We start from the raw sequence: 20,119 nt of genomic DNA, 5'->3' as shown, positions 1-20,119 counted from the left end.
AGTGACGAAGGTCGAGATCTATAGATCCTTGGTCGGAATAACTGATACCGCGTTTATGCTATAACATCATCGCAGTGATATGTTAGCATTGATTGGAAATGTAAAAACAAAGCAACCACCAACCACAATTTGTTTTTATTTAATCAAAAGACAACGGTTTCCTATCTATAACAGCCAGATGTAAAAACATTTATAAAAAAATTACGTTAATAAAATGAGAAAAAAGTATATAATTATAACGGTTATGATATCCGCTCCGTAGACGGTATATCATATATGTCAAAACAATATAGCATTTTGTCTATACTTGACCTCGTATTTAGGGCTAAGGGGGCCGTTCAAGTTACGTAAGCAGATTTACTGCGATTTAAATGCAAAGTAACCACCAAATCAAAAAAAACTCCCCCCTATAGTGCTTACGTAATACTTGAACGACCACAAGGCTAAATATGAGTCTCGTATGTCAAAACAATATAGAATTTTGTCTAGAACTATCATTGAATTTAGGGCTAATGCTAAAAACATCCTCGTATGTCAAAAATATTATGACAAGGATATGTTTACATAAGTTAGCTGTCCCGTCGCCGTTAAACTTGACAGCCTTGTTCAAAATATTATGTCTGTGACTCAACAAAATTTGAGTATAAAAATATATTGTTACTATTATACTAACCTATTCTATTTGACATTGACACCAAAAAGGCGAGAGAACAATACATGAATTAAAACAGTTTTAAATGTACGCTAATGAATAATTAATTACAGCTGAATAAATAATGGCCAACTTTGTACTTGGATTTTCGATTTTTTTTAAATTAAAGAAATGGCGGGTAAAGTAATATAGTAGCAAAGCAGAGGCAAATGGAATAATTTGGAGGCCTTCAATCCGTCGGAGGTCGTGTACTAATATAATAACATAAACTCAATGTAATTTTTAATCAATTAATTTCGATATAAACTATTTAATTTAATTTAATACGCATGTTTTCTCTTCTCACAGTGGTTGCCTGGAAGAGATCGCTGGAAAGCCTGGATCGATAAGGCCAGTTTATATTGTAATGCAACGAAGTCTTAATAAATAAATGAATGTTTTATGCGTAATTTCAGAGATTTAAATCCGACACTCAAATATCTTTTATTATTCCTTAATTGAATATGTGTAAACTAAAAATTATTGTTAGTACAAGATTGTCTTGTTAATGTTGTCGTATCTTCGGCTTTTGTTTAAGTATATTAATTAGTTTTGTATACCTCTCATATTCGGGTAATGAGACACAGCTTATTCTGTCTTCAATATTTAAACATATTCTTTCATGTCTCTTATAATATGGCCACGATATTTTCTGCCCTCTCCACGTTGGTTTTCTGAAAAGAAAAAAAATACATGAAAACAAGAAGGAATGAATATTCGTGCCTATAGATTTTATATATTTAATTATGTAATTAAAATAAATTTGTATTTAACAAGAATATGTACAGCAACTGACGCTGCTTTATGAACAAAAATATTGTTTAAACAATGAACTTGACAGTTTTTGCTGCATATTCAAGACTGTTATTAAATCCAACATAATTATTAAACGCTCAATGAATCACAATAAAAGGGTAAATACCTTCTTCCTTCGACCTTCACCTTCATTCGGTGTTTTTAAACTTTATAGGACAGATGTAGACCCGTTTCTTCTAGTATTTAGTGATTAATAAAGACTTACCCAGTTTTGGCGAAGTTACACAACGCCTCAGTCAACATATCAACAAGTTTCATATCTTGTTCATTAAAAGTGTTTCTTCTCTTCTCTGTGTAAAATAGAAATTGTAATATATCGCTATGTGTAGCGCCTTTTATACCAAAAACTTTCATGAAACGCGAGTTATCGTATCCAAATCTGCAAAAATAGAAATCGTCGTTTCTAGAAAATAATTCTGCTGCGTAGATTATGTCTCTGGTAACATACAAATCTGAAACTAGATCTAAATATTGGACTAGTGTTGAAGGACCGATTTCTTTATCTTGAAAGTACAATTCTTTTAGTTGTTTCTCCATATCCATTAATTGCTCAGCATCCTTATCTTCTAATGCAGGAGTCGGTACGAATTTCAATATATCTTTGTTAAATTTAAATTGTCCGGATGGAGGAGTTATAAAGTATGCTGATTCATGGGTAGCCATAGTCATAAGTGCTGGAACTTTAGTATAATTATTAGTTCTTAAAGCCTGTAGAGGATACTCATCCAAAAATGGTTCTACATTATCGTATTTCTTTTCAACTGCTGCCTGTAAAAAGCTGTGTTTATCATATTTATTTACACGAGAAACTGATTTCATTAAAGCCTTAGACAAATCTTCAGGAGAAGAGTTCCGGAACAAATTATCCATTTCTTCAGAGCTATTTATGTTATTTCCTAAATTTGAAGCAATATCTTTTGCTTTTTCCAGAGGATTATCGCCAATCATTTTGTCAGATACAGTTGTTGATAAACCAATTATTCTTTTAAATATACCTTGAGTCATCTTTGAAATCAATAATAATGTAGTTATAGCTGCGCCTACACTTTCACCCATTCCTGTTATATTGTTTGAATCCCCATTAAAATGTTCTATGTTTTGTTTTACCCATCTTAGGGCTATTGCGACATCTTTACAACCGGCATTACCAGGCACTTCTGGTGTTTCAAGGTTAAGAAAACCAAAAATATTGAGACGATAGTTAATTGTGACTAGAATGACGTCATGCCGTATTAAGTAATCTGGACGATATATGTGTCCGCATCCCCTGTATAAATTACCGCCAAATACAAAAAATAGTACGGGAAGATTTTGTTTTTGTTCATCAGGCAATGTTGGGGTGTATACATTTAGAAATAAGCAGTCTTCTGAACCTTCTATAGATTTGTTACAGGGATTTATTTGCACGGGTTTATTTCCAGGTTTCGTCGCGTCAAGTACTCCAGGCCAGTTATCAAATTTACGAGGATCCTGTAAATAAGTTTTGATATTAATTCACTTATTTTAAAACAGGGAACACTGTACGATCTGTCGTGGTCCCATGATTTGAAGAAAAGGGTCACAAGAAGATTGTTAATATTACTACAGAATAAGCATGAATAGCGTTGTCAAAAATTATGCGAAGGTATATGTACAGAGTGATAAAAGTAAAAGCAGGAATTAGAAAGGGAACGTGGAGCTTCAATCAGCTCATTTCTTTTCTTTATAGATTTTAAAAAGGCTTACGAGGCAAGGAACTAATTACGGTCAGCGTTGTCTATGTACGGGGTGAGTGGCCAGTTGATTGAAGCATTGGAATAAATACATAAATACTGATTCTACGGCATGCGTCAGAACTAACGAAGTCTGCACGGGTTGGTTTCCTATCGATAAAGGATAATGTTGCCGTGGCTATTCAACCTATTAATTGGCTCTTGGCTGAAAGGTATGAAAGATAATGAACGGAGATTAAAAATGGGCCAGCTGTGGTAGCTGCGCCTAGTGATACTTGTTGTGACACGTGTCTTTGGTGTCGGTATTGTAGAAACTGTTAGTTTCGTAGTTATAAAAACGCTTTGAACGGCAAAAGGATAAAAGTGAATATAGGAAAAACAAAATCTGAGGTATTTGAAATAGGAGTAAATATAAACATTTTGATAGATGGAAAAAGGGGGGAACAAGTGTACTTAGGCTGAAACGTGTAGCGATAATATAGAAAATCAAGCCAAGAAATCTCAAACGAGGCCCGACTGGCCGTATATGGGGGAGTGAATGTTGAGTGTGGTAGAAAAAGAATGAAAGTACAATAGCATGTGTGTTACACTGCGTTATAGGATACGTAATGTTGAAAGACGTAAACAGTGTGGGTTACAAGAGGACGCGATGAAGGAAACGAAAGAAATGCTTATGTGGTTTGGCCATTTACAACGGATGAATGAGGAAGGGATAACAAGACAACCGTTAATAGTAAAGTCGGATTGAGTAGGAGAAGCTAGAGAAGGGAAAAGCCAAAAGTACCCATAACCTACGAGAATCGCATATGTCATGAAGGTGGATGAAGCGAGAGAGGTATGTCTGGACCGTAGCAAGTGGACGTGGTCTCTGCCTACCCGAGATAAAGGTCTGATAATATAAATTAAACAATATTATTATTAATTTTAATTATACACTGCGTTTTTACTTAACGCGGACAAAAAAACTTGGGATGAGACTTAATTTTAAATTCGGAAAAGTCGTATATTTTATTGTTAAGACGACGAACGACGAAGTGAATTTTCATTACTGATAATGTATTAAATAACACACTCCGTTTAGTGGCCCCAAAAGGATGGACTACTTACTCTGAACCTGAGGGGCCCCAAAGGTGGCTTAGCGTAGGGTATACCTTCGAAGCTGTAGTACTGTTTACCACACGGAGTACTGCACACTTTACCTCTCATCTTACCCTGGTGTACTGTCACATGGCAGACGGACTTATCTAAGAAAAAGGAAATCGTATATATAATACTGAATATCACCTAGAAGTAATAACGTAATAACCACATTAGCCAAAACAATATCTTTAATATAAACTATACTCACTGTGATAAAATTTCATGGGGTTAACAATCATTTTCCTCATTAAACACTTAAGCATATCTCGATACATCTTATGTAACCGAAGTTAGTCGAGTGAAACTTATCAAATATATAATATAACGAACATTATACATATCTGTTTGAGGTAGTATGTCCAAAAATATTTACTTTACCGCAGACTTAATTTTATATTTTAAAGTGATACAAATGTGTCGAAAATCAGCTGTGTTATCTAAAGTAAAGAGAGTCGAATTATTGACTGGCCTGAACACCCCAGTGGCTGATTGGTTTTGTACTGCCCACGAAAACTATGATGACATCAGAGCGGCATATTGTAGATGTCGCTACAAACGGTGGAGTTGTATCGATTTAAAAAGTATTTATGTTAAATTATCTCGAACCAAAAAGATAACTTCGCACAGGTTCGCTAAAATCGAAACTTGGTGCTAAGTATTACTCCCGTATGTCAGAATGGATATAGGATTTTGACAAACGAAAGTTTTTAAACTCTCTAAACACTTAATAAGGTGTCTTTTAATATTGTATTATTTTTGCTCACCACTAACACAACCCAAAGCAAAGCATTACAGTAAAGCAATGGTTTAGCTATGTGTCAAATGATGGACGCCATAGCACAATTAACAAATTTTCAGGTGCATGAAACAGTAATTAATCCTATTATTATATAGATTAACTCTAGTATAGATATACTCATAAAACAGTAGGTATGTTCTGGAAAGTTCTAGAAATCGGGGAGTTTTTTTTTGTGTCCAGAAAATAAGTAAGTTTAATAACATTTAGATATTTCAACATATAATAGATAAAATCTATAGTAACAGGTAGTATATCTCTTCATAACAGTGTCAACATACCTACTTTACTAAGAGAAACAGTTAACCATGATACGGTATTGGCTGCTAATCACGCATATGTTTCATCTATACTTAGATATGGAATTATACTTTGGGGAAATTCAGTCGAAGTTAATTGGGTATTTAAGGCTCAAAAGAAATGTATTAGAGCTATTTGTGGAGCGAACTGTCTTGATTTTATTAATCAAGTATGTCTGAACTTATTTAATCAATGTCTGAACTTATTTAAGATCAAAATTCCTGTATTTATATTTTAGAAATGGCCTTATTCGTGCATAGAAACATACATGTTTTTAAGCCGAATGTAGAAGTCGAAGTAAGAAGTAGACTTAGAGAGAAATTGGCTGTGCCTTAAATCAATCTGGAACTGTTTAGGGAAAACATATGTTGTATGGCTATTAAGGTTTACAATAACTTACCAAAATAATTAAAAGATCTTCCGACTAGAGTTTTTAAACATCGACTTGGTGCATTACTTTTGAAAAAGAAATATTATTCAATAAATTATTATTTGCGTGAGACACTGTAGCTGAAATAAATTTAATAAAATTTGATATCATATGTACGATACAAATAATATAAGAATTGACCAATTCATATGACTAATAATGTAAAACTACATTAAAGACAAATTTGCGTGCCATTGTGTGAGGCGGAATATGCGAAATTACTATTGTACCACCTTTTTGTACCATATTCTAGCAATAAATTATTATTATTTAAAAAAAACGAAAACAGTACTGAGTAAAGAGGATGTTGAAATTGTTTGCTAAATAACTATTTTATAACAAGTCTAAGAATCTTAATATTAACGCTCTTCGGTAATCGTGGTAGTAAATAAAACAGCAGTTTTCGTTGGAGAATATTTATTTACCTGAAAAGTGATTCTTATCGGGGAAGTTTCTGAACATAGTTTGGATTAAAATGTTGGCAAAACATGACGTAGTATTTTAATTGCAAAACCATAACTATACACTTATTATGTTGGCTGAAACGTCTTTATGCAACCGTATTCTCCAGATTTGGCTCACAGCGAAATATTGTATGTATCGTTTAATCTAATAAAATTTTGAATATATTTTAGGCTTATAACGTTCTAGTTCGAAGTCATATTGTAGCGTTATATAGAATCCATTCGCAACGCAAAAGAATTTAAAGATTTTTATTCGACACCTTGCATTCATTGTGTGAATGGCTCAACTCCAGCCAAGTGAAGTTCTTACACAATTTGAGAAATCGGCAAATACAGAACAGTATTTAAAAGTAAAAACTAAAATCAGTAAGTAGTTGGAAGTGTAATATAATATGTTCTACCTTTAGCGGATGGATGGTGTAAATTAAATGCCCAGATACTTAATAAATTAATATAATTCCAAAAAGGATGTGAATTGTACAATGATCGTGTGATAGTAGACAGATTTGTATGAAGAATCTTCAAGCGCCTGAGGTGGGTGACAGCAATGTTACCGCGATGGTGTTTTGGCGTAATATTTGCGCAGGCGTTAAGTCTGAATAAATATTTTTTGTAAAATTGCATATGCTTACCGTAATTGTCATGTAGTTAGTCATGTATACTGTAAAAAATATATGTGATATGATATGTACTTAATAAATAATTGTATTTCATAAAAAAAATAATAATATAAAGACTCTCATGATTCAAGACTGAGAAGCATCCTGACTCCAATACCAACATCCTAGTGGGAGTGCCATGCTGTTGCTTTCGGGCTTCAGCCAAACGGGCATGCACGACCGGGGCAGTACCACTATCTCACAGAAAACCGGCGTGAAGTGATGCAGTAGGTTCATCTTATTGTACTCGCGTTTCGTGCGGTGAGTGAGACTCCCGGAGCCCATCAATTCCCCCCCCCCCCCCCCAGAATATGAAGATGCAGTTTAAACAGAGATTACCCCAGGGGGGTACCACACGTTTCCACTGTGGAGAATCCCCCTCTGAGCTTCCATCATCGGAACAATCAGTATTCGGTGGTGGATGCACAGGCTGCCCTTCGTATTCTGGGGTGGGCAAAAACTGCGCTAAAAACTATAGGTTTCGATCTCGGGGCAAACGGAAGAATTTACCGAAGGCATCCCCTTCCACGCTCTCAGTGGACTTTACCAATGTTAGGGGGCTCAACTCTAATCTTAACGCGGTTCACTTTCACCTCGAAACTGCGAAGCCGGCTTTATTCTTCCTTACTGAGACTCAGATATCCTCCCCGGCTGATACTTCCTACCTCTCCTACCCGGGGTACAAATTGGAACATTCATTTGTGCCGCGGGCGGGAGTTTGCGTGTACGTCAGAGAGGATATCTGTTCTCGTCGCCTCGGGTCGCTTGAAGGAAGGGACCTATCTAGCCTCTGGCTGCGCGTAGACTGCGATGACCATCCGCGATTCTACGCATGCCTGTATAGGTCCCATAGCGGAAATACCGAAACTGACCGACTCATTGAGCACATCCAAATGGCTACAGATTCCCTGCTCGAAGGGATTCCTACCGCTGAAATCGTGATACTTGGCGATTTTAACGCTCACCATGCCGATTGGCTCGGCTCGGAAACCACCGATCACGCGGGAAGATCCTTTCACGACTTTGCTTTAGCTTACGACCTGTCACAAATGGTCCCTGCGATTACGCGAATACCAGATGTGGATGGTCATAAACCCTCTTTGTTGGACCTTCTGCTGACCTCACATCCGGAGACCTATCAAGTCTCTGTTGACCCGTCATTGGGTTCATCGGATCATTGTGTGGTCCGGAGTACTGTGTCTACTACGCGCCCTCCTCGGCCCCGTTTTTCGGGTTGTCGCCGTATTTGGCACTATCGGTCAGCAGATTGGGATGGGATGCGGTCTTTCTTTGCGTCCTACCCTTGGGGGCCTATGTGCTTTTCGTCGGAAGCTCCAGATTTCGTTGCTGCCTCTGTCGCCGAAGTGGTTCTGCAGGGCATGGAACTCTTTATTCCATTTTCTGCGGTGCCGATCGGTGGCAAGTCACAGCCCTGGTTTAAGCGTTCTTGCAAGGCAGCATCGCGTCGAAAGCGAGAATGCTTTAATGCATGGGCGGAAGCGGCGATATCTCGTGATGCCAATACCAGCGAACATAAAAAAGCATATAACTCAGCCTCCAGGTCCTTCAAACGGGAAATCGCTAAGGCAAAGTCAGAGCACATCGCCAGATTTGGCGAGAGATTGGCCCAACTCCCTTCGGGGACTCGAGCCTTCTGGTCTCTCGCCAAAGCTGTACAAGGGAATTTTTGTCAGCCATCCATTCCACCGCTGCACAGGGAGGATGACTCGCTCGCCCACACTGCGAAGGAGAAGGCCGACCTCTTGGGCTGTCTCTTCGCGTCCAACTCGACTTTGGATGACCGAGGGGGATCACCACCGACGATTTCGCGGTGTGATTATTCAATGCCGGAAATCACATTCCGGCAACGTGCTGTTCGCAAGGCACTATCTTTCTCAGACATTCATAAGTCGAGCGGGCCGGATGGTATCCCTCCAATTGTGCTGCGTACTTGTGCTCCTGAGTTGGCTCCGGTCCTGACGCGCCTATTCCGGTACCTGTACTCGCTCGGCACTGTCCCGAAGTGCTGGAAGACCGCTTCGATACATCCGATCCCTAAAAAAGGCGATCGCTCTGATCCGTCCAACTATCGTCCAATAGCTATAACCTCCTTGTTCTCCAAAATAATGGAATCCATTATTAATGGCCAGCTCTTGAGGTATCTAGAGGGCCACCAGCTAATTAGCGATTATCAGTACGGCTTTCGTCGTGGTCGTTCGGCTGGTGACCTTCTAGTACACCTTACACATAGATGGGCAGAGGCAATTGAGTCCAAGGGGGAGGCGCTAGCGGTTAGTTTGGACATAGCGAAAGCCTTCGATCGGGTGTGGCACAGAGCACTGCTCTCGAAGCTTCCAGCCTACGGGCTTCCCGAGAAATTATGCGACTGGATCTCCAGCTTTCTGGCCGATCGGAGCATCAAGGTCGTCGTCGACGGAGCATGTTCCGACCTTAAACCCGTGAATGCTGGGGTCCCACAAGGCTGTGTTCTATCCCCGACCCTGTTTCTTCTGCATATCAATGACATGTTGCAACTTAGCAACATTCATTGCTATGCGGACGACAGCACTGGGGATACTCTTTACACTGGCCGGGCAGTTATTTCTCGGGCAGTTGTCGATGAGTACCGGAACAAACTTGTGTCTGAAGTCGAAACTCTACTACGTGGAGTCTCGGACTGGAGTAGACTAAACCTAGTCCAATTTAACCCCAAGAAGACACAAGTTTGCGCGTTTTCCGCGAAAAAAATACCCTTTGTCGCTACTCCTCTTTTCGAAAACACTCTTCTTGAAGCCACAGCCAGCATCGGAATACTTGGCGTTGACATATCGAACGACGTTCAGTTTCGCGGTCATTTGGAGGGAAAGGCTAAATTAGCCTCCAAAAAGCTTGGTGTGCTCAGCAAGGCGAGACGGTACTTCACTCCGGGCCACCGCTTGCAACTCTATAAAGCACAAATACGGCCCCACATGGAATACTGTTCTCACCTCTGGGCGGGGGCTCCCCAGTACCAGCTCCTTCCACTTGACCGTATCCAACGAAGAGCGGTTCGAATCGTCAATGACCAATCCCTCTCCGAGCGGCTCGATCCTTTGGCGTTGCGTAGAGATGTGGGGTCACTCTGCATCTTCTACGGCATTTACCATGGAGAGTGTTCAGAGGAGTTATTCGGATTAATACCTGCAGCTGAGTTTCATCATCGGACGTCGAGGCAGAATATAAAATTCCACCCGTATCACCTCGACGTCCGCCGTTCCACGACTGAGCTTTTTCAAGGCAATTTTTGCCGCGCACCACCGCTATGTGGAACCAGCTGCCCACTGAAGTATTTCCGAACCAATTCGACTTAGGGTCCTTCAAGAAAAGAGCGTACAAATTCTTAAAAGGCCGGCAACGCACTCGCGAGCCCTCTGGCATTGAGAGTGTCCATGGGCGGCGGTATCACTTAACATCAGGTGAGCCTCCTGCTCGTTTGCCCCCTATTTTATAAAAAAAAAAAAAAAACCAACATGAGCATATCGACGCGGTGTGCGAGGATCACGCGGATCGTGGTCGCGACCACTTTTGTGGTTCGCTGCCAAGTCGCACCCGCTGCAAGCAAGCCAAGGGGCGAGCAGAAATTTTATTCAGCCATCCCATTTATTGTCCATTGCGACCTCCAGCAGATTGTATTAACTGAATCCTCCAGCCACAAAAAAATGCAACGGTCTGAAGACCAGATTATTATTTGCTTAACAAGAATCAGAGCATAACCAAATCCAAAAGCTATCGAGTGGACTACAGCTAGGACATCACAAACAAAGCCTACTAAGGCATCCCTTAGTAAGTAGCGAATCAAGCCTACACTAGCCACTATGGCGGACACAAAGATAGAGAACTTTGAACTTCCAAAGATCCGCAGGAATTTCTTGATACCCAATATCACCCACCCCAGGGTTCTAATATTCAAAAGGCCCTTAGCCTCCAAATAAATTAAATATAAAGCCACATCGCTAAGCTATTATTTAACATAGCTAAAAACCTCTCAACAAGGTTATCGAAGTCGCGACCTACATCGTTCAAATTCAAATCAACGCAATCACTCACGCTACAGATATAAACAAGCAACTTGCTGCATTTTACAAACCTGAAGAAAGCATGACAGGCGCCGACGATTTAGATATTAAAGCCAAAGAATTCCTTGTCGTAAAGTGAGCGGATACATCGGTCCTAACGAAAAAATATAGCAATTGCTACCAACCACACGATTGCAATTACACTTTAGTACGAATTTACGAACATATGGCGATAGAATAATGGATCATTCACGGCCTACGAAGAGGTTTAAACTAAACTGAACCTCAATACAATACACACACAAGCAATTAATTAAGAAATCCTAACATTCTTTGATCACTGTCAATGAAAACACCGGCATGTGTTGTCTTATGTTAACATAATTTAACTCACTGTATCCAGACGACACACCGACCGACTACACCGATATACTCTGACAAATACAAGCCCACTAAACTCCCATTTGAATGATGGAGATCGAATATATAAGCAGTCAAGTAGCCCATGGACCCTTCTGCATGTTGTAAAAAACAAAAATGAACGCCTTGACTATACCCGGTTGATATCACATCCAAGATTTTGCTTATCAGCTACCCGAAAAAATACTACTCCATAGCAGACTTAAAATGGCCAACTATTGAATCTCAAACAAAAAGCAAACGCCGCGACCAAAGTACATCATTTGGACTATTTGAATTCAAATGCATGGTATTTAGCGTACGCCATTCTGGACATAGAATTAAGACATTAAGTACCTCGATAACATAGAACTTGCTTACATTGAAGACCTCTTAATATATTTAAACTCAAAAGAAATACATTAACTAAAGTGCTTGAACACCCCGACAAGTAAGGCGTATCAATAAATATAGAAAAATGTATATGAAGTTACATCCCAAGGCATCAAACTTACTCAAGATAGTACAGAGGCTATTACAAATTACCCGAAACGATAGTGCAACAATACCTATATATACCTAACACAATGTACACTTATGAACATCAAAAAAAAAAGATATAAACATTAAATGCTTCTAATTTTACATTTACTGCCACTAACTAGCGAACTAAAGTGTCTAGAGAACTGGAATACGCAGGGTCAAAGCGGATGAGAGAGGCATAGGCCTCATTTGCAAAATTAGATAAAAAAAGATGCGCATTTTTAAAGGGTGAAATTTGATAAGTATGGTTGTATCAGCAATTAAATGTAGTAGTATCGGATGCATCCTTCCAAAAAACATTGACTTTCGCCTCAGGCTAAATTTATGTAAAGAACTAAATACTCACTATATATATATATATATATATAACTGTATAACTTGGAATAACTTTAGTTCATTTTAAAGTCAAAATCAAAAATAATTTATTCATATAGATAACACAATGTACACATATGAACGTCAAGAAAATAAATATACATTAAATGCTTCTAATTTTATATTTAATGCCATTTCTCAAATCAAGGGGGTAGAATGGAAGAGAAGAACAAACATCTAATTTTACATTTACTGCCAGTCCTCAAATCAAGGGGGTAGAACGGAAGAGAAGAACTGGCAATAAACTCTCCGCCACTCTTTTCAATCGCCAATTTCTTTTTTATGAACGATAAACTTTTATCGTAACTGTCTTCCTAAGCAACCGGAAAACCAGCACTTGTTAAGTAAATATCTACACATTAGCAAGAAAAAATATAAATCACTGAAAACTGAGTTAGAAGTCGCCACTTATTCTTGCTGCATTCAACACGATTTATGCCATCCTGGAATACGAACTACAAGGAAGATTATGACAAGAACATATTTTTGGCCCTCAATAAACAAATATAGAGATACGTTTCTACATCGTTTTGTCATACCTGATGCTGCCTCGAATCTTACTGTAAATATACCGCCTACAAAGCGCATTTTCTAAATTATAGATAAAAATTAGGGGTAAAGATAACACAAATTTACATCGCTTGACAAAGATAGGAGGGATCGAGTCTGGTCCAGCTTCTTTATTAGTATCAAGTCCTTGATTTTTTTAGATATGTCATCTTTACTAAAAGGTAATTCATCACAAGTATATACAGATGAAGATTGATATAAAAAAAAGGTTAGGAATATCAAATGATGACTGCTGTAACATTCTCCATTTTCATATAATTAGGAATACCTACTTGACACTATATTTATCTTAAAGCGTGTGATATTTTGTAACAACGGCATACTCTTTGTGGTCTCGACAATTCTTTATAATTATAGTATTCTATACTACTGGTACGGCTAGGCCTCAGTATGGGCGAACAATTAAATAAAAAACGTAAAAATTCCAAACACCTCATCCTATATAAATATAATTCCATAAAACTTCAATATGTAACAATAACAATGCATATATTTCAAACCCGTGTAAAACCTCAAAGAATACAAATTAATAAAAAATGTATAGTCATATTACTAACGCATATAATTATCACTAAAGATATATGATAAGAAACAAAGGCATCGCCATGCGTTTTTTTCGTAATTAATTTATCGACGTTTTTAATTAGTTATTAACGCTTCGTTACATTACAATAGAAAAAATTGAACATAATTAAATCAAAAGGAGGGCAACTGGCGGCCTTATCGCTTTCGAGCGATCTCTTCCAGGCAACCACTGTGAGTAAAGAGAAAAAAAGTATTAAATTACATAAGATAGGCAAGAAGTGCAAAAATACATGTTATACACAGTTATTAAGACAAAACTAAACAGGAAACAAAAAAAAACAAACTAAACTAAAAAGATGATACATTAAATATAAAAAGTAAGATTTTTTTTTATATAATTATATATCTTATTAGTTACTATGTTAATATGTTTTTTACTGTAAAGTCAGACCATATTGACGGGTTTCCCATTCTCTGTATCAACATCTATTAGACCCTGCCCTCTCTTGACAAACGGGTGGCGAAACCCTTGGAAGGAATATATAATAACGGAATTCATTTCGTGTACTGTCTTAAAACGAAAGAAACTAATGGCGTGTTACGTTTGTTTGTTCCACCATTCAAGTAGCTCGTTTTGTTTGACCAATGACAGTCGAGCAACGCCATTCGATATTTCAAAAAGTGAATCAATTAAGACTAGGCTAAGTTACAAATTATTAAGATTATAAAGCCACAGATAGTCATGTCAAATTCACCAGCTTGACTTTGACATTTGACATATCATTTCAGGTGTTAAAACTAAACAATCACAATACTTTTAAGTTCTTGCAAGTAGAAACAAACGTTTATAATACTCTAAGTGTTCCAATAGAAAAAAAAAATGTGCGTTATAAATGCAGTAAAACCATTAATATAAAACTTAAAAATTGATCATTTCGTTACATTTTACTTACGATTATTAGACATACCCCTGATAGTTAAGTCACAGTAGCACTTTATTAAGTCGACAAGTCCTAAGCCGCTAGATAAGAAAGTATTTTCTAAGGTGCTGGCAAGCATTTACATATATCATTGGCTCGCATTTTATATTAATAGGAATGAAAGTTCTGAGCAGTACGATAGTTTTTTTTTTAATGAATTAAGGTCGTACGTTGCGTTTTTAAGCTACAGGGGAGTAAATCTCTAACAAAAGATAACGAAGAAAATCAGCAAATGATATGGTATACCTGTTTTATAATTTTAAAGGGGTGTCAATTGACAACGCAGCGCTACCATGGTGGCAGAGGTGGTTATTAATATGCCTTAAAAAATTCTGCTACACAAATCATACAAACATTTTGCTCGCCAGCTCCCTAGTTAAGTTACATCATGCTAATTTAAGGAAGAAAATACTGCGTCTAACATTAATTATAATTTAGACCTTTGGCATACTAGATCTATCCAAACCTTATTCCTACTGAACTCTGGTAACGGTATGCATTGAATATTATTTTCAGCTATATTAAGGCATAATTTTTGGCTCTTCTTATATGGTAACCACTCGGTGTTTTGATGTTTCCACGATGGTTTTCTGCAAAACAGAATATAGGTAAACAGAAAGTAGGTTATAAAACAGATCAAAAGAATCAGGTTCAACATTGAAGCGAATACGAAATGATGCCTAAAATATTCATATGTTATTACCAAAACTTAGAAGTTGACTCTGCAATAAGGTATATAAATAATGAATAAAACAACTATATGTATATAGCACCTGTATCTTAGCGACGTTGACGACGTCAAGAGAGCAAACTATCTTGCCGAAGCTTGAAGAAGTCTAAAGTTCGTTATATTAGCGCGTTTAACCAATTCAAAATGGCATTAAAGATACATGTCAGAATAAGCCTAGTAGATTAATGCTGATGGCGATATGTATCTCGTTCGTATATATCACGTAAAATAATAATTTTTTTATGATGAGAAATAAAGTTCTTTAAACATTAAATTCGTAATAAAACTAGATTTGCACGTTTTATTTTATATGGGCATAGTCATCGCTGTACCCTCATGTAAATTGTACTTTTACACAAGGTCAAAGAATGATAACATTTTAAGGTTGGCACGATAATTCTTTTACAGTAATTTTATTGCTGATTAATGATATCTATTTCGTAATATTTGTCATTGTATTGATCACGGTTTAATAACAGTTGCAACAAATACATTAGGGTAGAAGTGAATTTTTATAATATCATATCTAGTTGTCTCAAAATCTAACCGTTTCAAGCACGCGATTTTCTGCATTTTTAGTGCCTACCCTCAGTCTCAGAAGTCAGAACAAGTGAATAAAAATCGAATTTGCAGCGCCATTACGGCTTGATTGTGTTATTCCATAATACATAACACTTAAAAATATATACAAACAGTCAATTACTAGTAAATACTTTTTTTATGTAAGAATTATACATACCCAGTCTTCGCGAAATTACACCACGTCTCACACAACATATCTATAATCGCTCTATCACTATCGTTACATGATTTCGCTTTTTTCTCCTTATAAAAAACATATTGTATTAGATCACCATGTGTTGTACCTTCAACACCGAGCTTTTTCATGATCCGCGTATTCATACTTCCCAGATAGTCGAATCTGCATATATAAAAACTGCATTTTGATGATAAAATTTCAGCTGTATAAACGAAGTCGCGAGCGAAGTACGCGTCGGACATAAATTTCAGATATTCCGGAAGCGTCGAAGGACCAATTTCTTTGTTTTGAAAATACAATTTTTTCAATACCCTCTCTATATTGTACGCTTGTTTCGATTCACGGTCGACAAATGCGTAGTTTGGTATAAATTTTCGTAAATTATTGACGAAAATAATATTACCAGAATCGTCACGGTTCAAAAATAATGCAGCTTCATGGGACGCCATACTAAAGATGCAGGGTATATTTTTAGATCGATTATTTCTTATCGACTGAAGAGGATATTCGTCAAAATACCGTTTGGTATTCTCGAATTGTTTTTCCACTACGGGTAGAAGGTACGCATGTATGGTAGTAATATCTCTACCTAATTCCTGTGACATATATGCCCGGATCAAGTCCTCTGCAGAAGCATTTATAAGTAAATCATATAGTTCCGCTGTATTTCTTACTTTGTGACTCAAACTTGTGCCAATTGCTTTAGCCCTTTCGACTGGGTCATCATCTACCATAAACAAATCAGATAGAGCTGTACCAGATTGCGCAATTATCTTTGAAATACCATCAATCATTTTTGAGCTTAGGAAGGACATTGCAATAGCCGCTCCAGCACTTTCTCCAAATGCTACAATATTATTTATATCACCGTTAAAATGTTCTATGTTACTTTGTACCCATTTTAATGCCATAGAAGTATCTTTAAGTGCTGCATTTCCCGGAACTTCTGGTGTGTGAAGGCAAAGAAACCCAAAAATAGATAGCCTATAATTAATTGTAACTAAGATAATGTTTTGTCGTATCAAATAATCTGGTCGGTGATAATCACCATAGCCCATTAAAAACCTGCCACCATGTATAAAGAACAGAACTGGGAGCTTTTGTATTTTTTCACATGGCAAACATGGAGTGTAGATGTTTAGATATAAGCAGTCTTCTGATCCTTCAATTGAGCCATCAATTAGGTTCACTTGTACACATTTGTTTCCTGGTTTTGTTGCATCAAGAACTCCATACCAATCTTCACTCTTTTCTGGAGCCTAAAAATAATAGTTGCAACATGAAATATTATTTACATAAAAAACAACTGAGGTAATTTATAAACAAGGTCGGTAATTATTGATACATAAGCAAAGAAACAGTAATAGCAACAATGTTTATTGTACACACAACATTTTCAATTAAATTATATTTTACAAAATTCGAAGAAGGTGGAAAACATCTTAATTAGTATTTTTAATAAATTATTTCTTATAACGTGTAACTCTAAAGTTACCTTGTAACTCACCTTGAATCTAAGTGGTCCAAGAGGTGGTTTTGCGTAGGGAATGCCTTCAAAGCTGTAATACTTTTTACCACAGGGAGTATTGCAAACTTTACCTTTCAACGACCCTTCAGCAACTGTAACTTGACAATGCATTTCAGCTGAAAAAAAGGATTTGAGATTACCTATTTAAGACCACATTGAACTTGCAAATGAGAAATTAGTTTATTTACCAAGAAACTTCCTTTAATATTAACACATGGCAAAGATGTGTGATTTAAATCACCAGCACTATCATAAAATATTTAAAGTTCAATATTATAATTATATATTTAATTAAGACAGTAATTTGTAAAAAAACTGCCTTCTGCAATGGCTGTATAGGAAAGCATTAAAGTAGTTGCGTGTTTTTGTGTATATCAATTATTCTATTTTGGCCAACATAAAAAAATTTAAAGCTAGAGCCGCTGCTTCACTCTGTGAATGTATAAATGATCTATGGATGATTTTAATTTTGTAATATAATGTATTATACTAGTAACTTTTAACCATTGTAGTCACTATAATAGTAATATCTAGTAGAAAAAATAGATACTGATATACAACTACAAAATTATGGAATAGGTTATTTCAATTAATTTAAATATTACAAAGAAAATATGCTTACTCTTAACAATAAGTTTAAGGATATAACTATTAATGGACTATATGAGGAAATATATTACGACTTTTGACCTTGTGACTAAACATAAAATAATTATTGAAATTTAACTTACTCTACTCAATAAATAATATATCTGAATTCGTTAGAAATACGCCTTTCGATTATTTTTAAATTGTTATACAATTAATACAGCTATAAAACTATAATTTATTTTCATTAAATACGTACTGTTTGTTTTTATTAACCATATTACTAAAGTTAAAACTCTATTATAAATTCTTAATAATACATTATAACAAACTTTATTTAATATAAAATCGATACATACCAAATTACCTTAAACTTAATGTATAGGGATATGTAGTTTTACTTATTACTATTCATTCTTAACTATTAGGTTAAACGATTAACATTTTACTAGGGAAAATAGTACTAACATATTTAAATTGTGCGCTGCCAAGTGTCAACTACTCGCTTTCGACTGTCGCATCCTAATCGACAGTCTGTGGTGATTTTCCATTGTAAAACACAACGATTTAAATGTGTTTTAATATCTATTAATTTATGTTTAATTATTATTGTTATTACTATTTAGGTAGGTTAGGTATGGTCAATACAACATATTTGTGTAATAAGCTTCTGCAACACTAATATGGATTTAACCTCTGCAGCAGCACCCCACAGTAGAATACCGTACGACATAACGCTTCGAAAGTAGCAATGATACACAATTTTAGCCATGTCCTTATCAGGAAGCTGTCAGCAGTCGGATTTTCTTTATTACACATGCTGCAGAGCCCAGTCTATTCAAAAGAGTCTCTATGTGTAGGCCCCACTGTAGTTTAGTATCTATTGTTATGCCTATTAATATATAAAATCGGTTAAATTAATTAGTTTTAAGTTTGTATTTGTATAGATAATATAGATGACCCAAAGTTTCTATATTAGGTAGGTAAGTCTCGCCATTTTACGTGCAAGTTTTCACTATTATACATAATTGACAAATGGCACCAATCCTAAACAAATTCATACACACACATTGCAAAATAAGTTATAATTTACTTTTTCGTGACGATACAATATATTACCGTGCGACTAAACAATGCAATTCAGTTTAAAAATATTTCGGTACTTTCTGATTTCACATTCATAGATAACATTTATATTTATTTACCAATATAGTAATATATGTTCCTAAATTTATATTATACACTGTTTGTTCTGCGTTGAGTGCTTATAATATGACTATAAGGAAAGTTCCAAGTTCAACCGTGCATGACATACGCTAGTGTAGTCTTGCACATTGTGCCCCCTCCCATATCCACCGGCTACAGGTGTTTCAGTCGCGATTCTCATGAATGTGCTCCCTTCTACGTGAGAAACGTCGATCACCACCACGACCTAGGCTCCCTATCATAGCCCAATGAATGAAGTTGGCGTTCACACGCTACTTCGACAAGGCTAAACATCATCCCAATCCGCTGGTGCGTCAAAGCATCAATTATTGCACCTTCCCGCCAAAAAAGGTCCGTCGGAGACCAAGACACACATTAACGGATCCGGATGATCCAATTACCGTAGCTATTGACAAAATAAAAGCTGCCCGCGCGGCCAATAATAATAAAAAAATATATGCCTTCACTTAGGAAGGCGAGGACCTTTACTGCGTACTTCGCAGTGAGCTTCCGTCCTGCCCTTCAGGCGATTGGCCACTCCGCGACGTCCCAAGCCTAGTTTCGAGTCTCACAGTAGATGCCCGGGATGCACTAGCCACGGGATAAAACGCAAATTCAGGCCGAGCTGAGCTGTAAAGGCCAAAAGCAAAGAGAAAGATTCCTTACTTATAAAAAAAAAAGTTCGGCGTTCAGAAACTACACTTACCGAACTGAACTGAACTGAACTTCGGTAGGTCAAACCATTATAAACAGCTGGAAATTAAGAGAAATACTTCACTACCTCATGCTTATTTCATTAATCCGTAAACTGGCATTTAATTTTATATGTGAAAAGTCATTCTTACATATCAA

At 36.7% G+C, this 20,119-nt stretch overlaps 2 protein-coding genes across 4 annotated transcripts; both read right to left on the bottom strand.

Moving 5' to 3' along the window:
• Positions 1–133: 133 nt before the first annotated feature.
• LOC123717557 (esterase FE4-like) lies at positions 134–4,835 on the bottom strand. The gene is made up of 4 exons (XM_045673618.1): positions 4,568–4,835; positions 4,327–4,463; positions 1,713–2,977; positions 134–1,365 (listed from the first exon to the last, which is right to left on the bottom strand). Exons 1-4 carry the CDS (start codon positions 4,632–4,634, stop codon positions 1,197–1,199), a joined length of 1,638 nt encoding a protein of 545 aa, XP_045529574.1. The 5' UTR covers positions 4,635–4,835; the 3' UTR covers positions 134–1,196.
• A 9,026-nt stretch (positions 4,836–13,861) lies between these two features.
• On the bottom strand, positions 13,862–18,870 carry LOC123717559 (juvenile hormone esterase-like). 3 transcript variants are annotated; one of them, XM_045673620.1, is made up of 4 exons: positions 18,530–18,870; positions 17,453–17,589; positions 15,925–17,204; positions 13,862–15,045 (listed from the first exon to the last, which is right to left on the bottom strand). In XM_045673620.1, exons 2-4 carry the CDS (start codon positions 17,582–17,584, stop codon positions 14,883–14,885), a joined length of 1,575 nt encoding a protein of 524 aa, XP_045529576.1. In that variant the 5' UTR covers positions 17,585–17,589; positions 18,530–18,870; the 3' UTR covers positions 13,862–14,882. The 3 variants fall into 3 exon arrangements, with proteins under 3 accessions (XP_045529576.1, XP_045529575.1, XP_045529577.1); XM_045673619.1 differs by lacking the exon at positions 18,530–18,870 and adding an exon at positions 18,421–18,523; XM_045673621.1 differs by lacking the exon at positions 18,530–18,870 and adding an exon at positions 17,662–18,009.
• Between the last annotated feature and the right edge of the window lie 1,249 nt (positions 18,871–20,119).

This window comes from Pieris brassicae, chromosome 12 (genome assembly GCF_905147105.1).
Source record: "Pieris brassicae chromosome 12, ilPieBrab1.1, whole genome shotgun sequence".
Lineage (NCBI taxonomy): Eukaryota > Metazoa > Arthropoda > Insecta > Lepidoptera > Pieridae > Pieris > Pieris brassicae.
The sequence above is the reverse complement of the archived record's forward strand: the minus strand, read 5'-3'. Positions and strand labels throughout refer to the sequence as shown.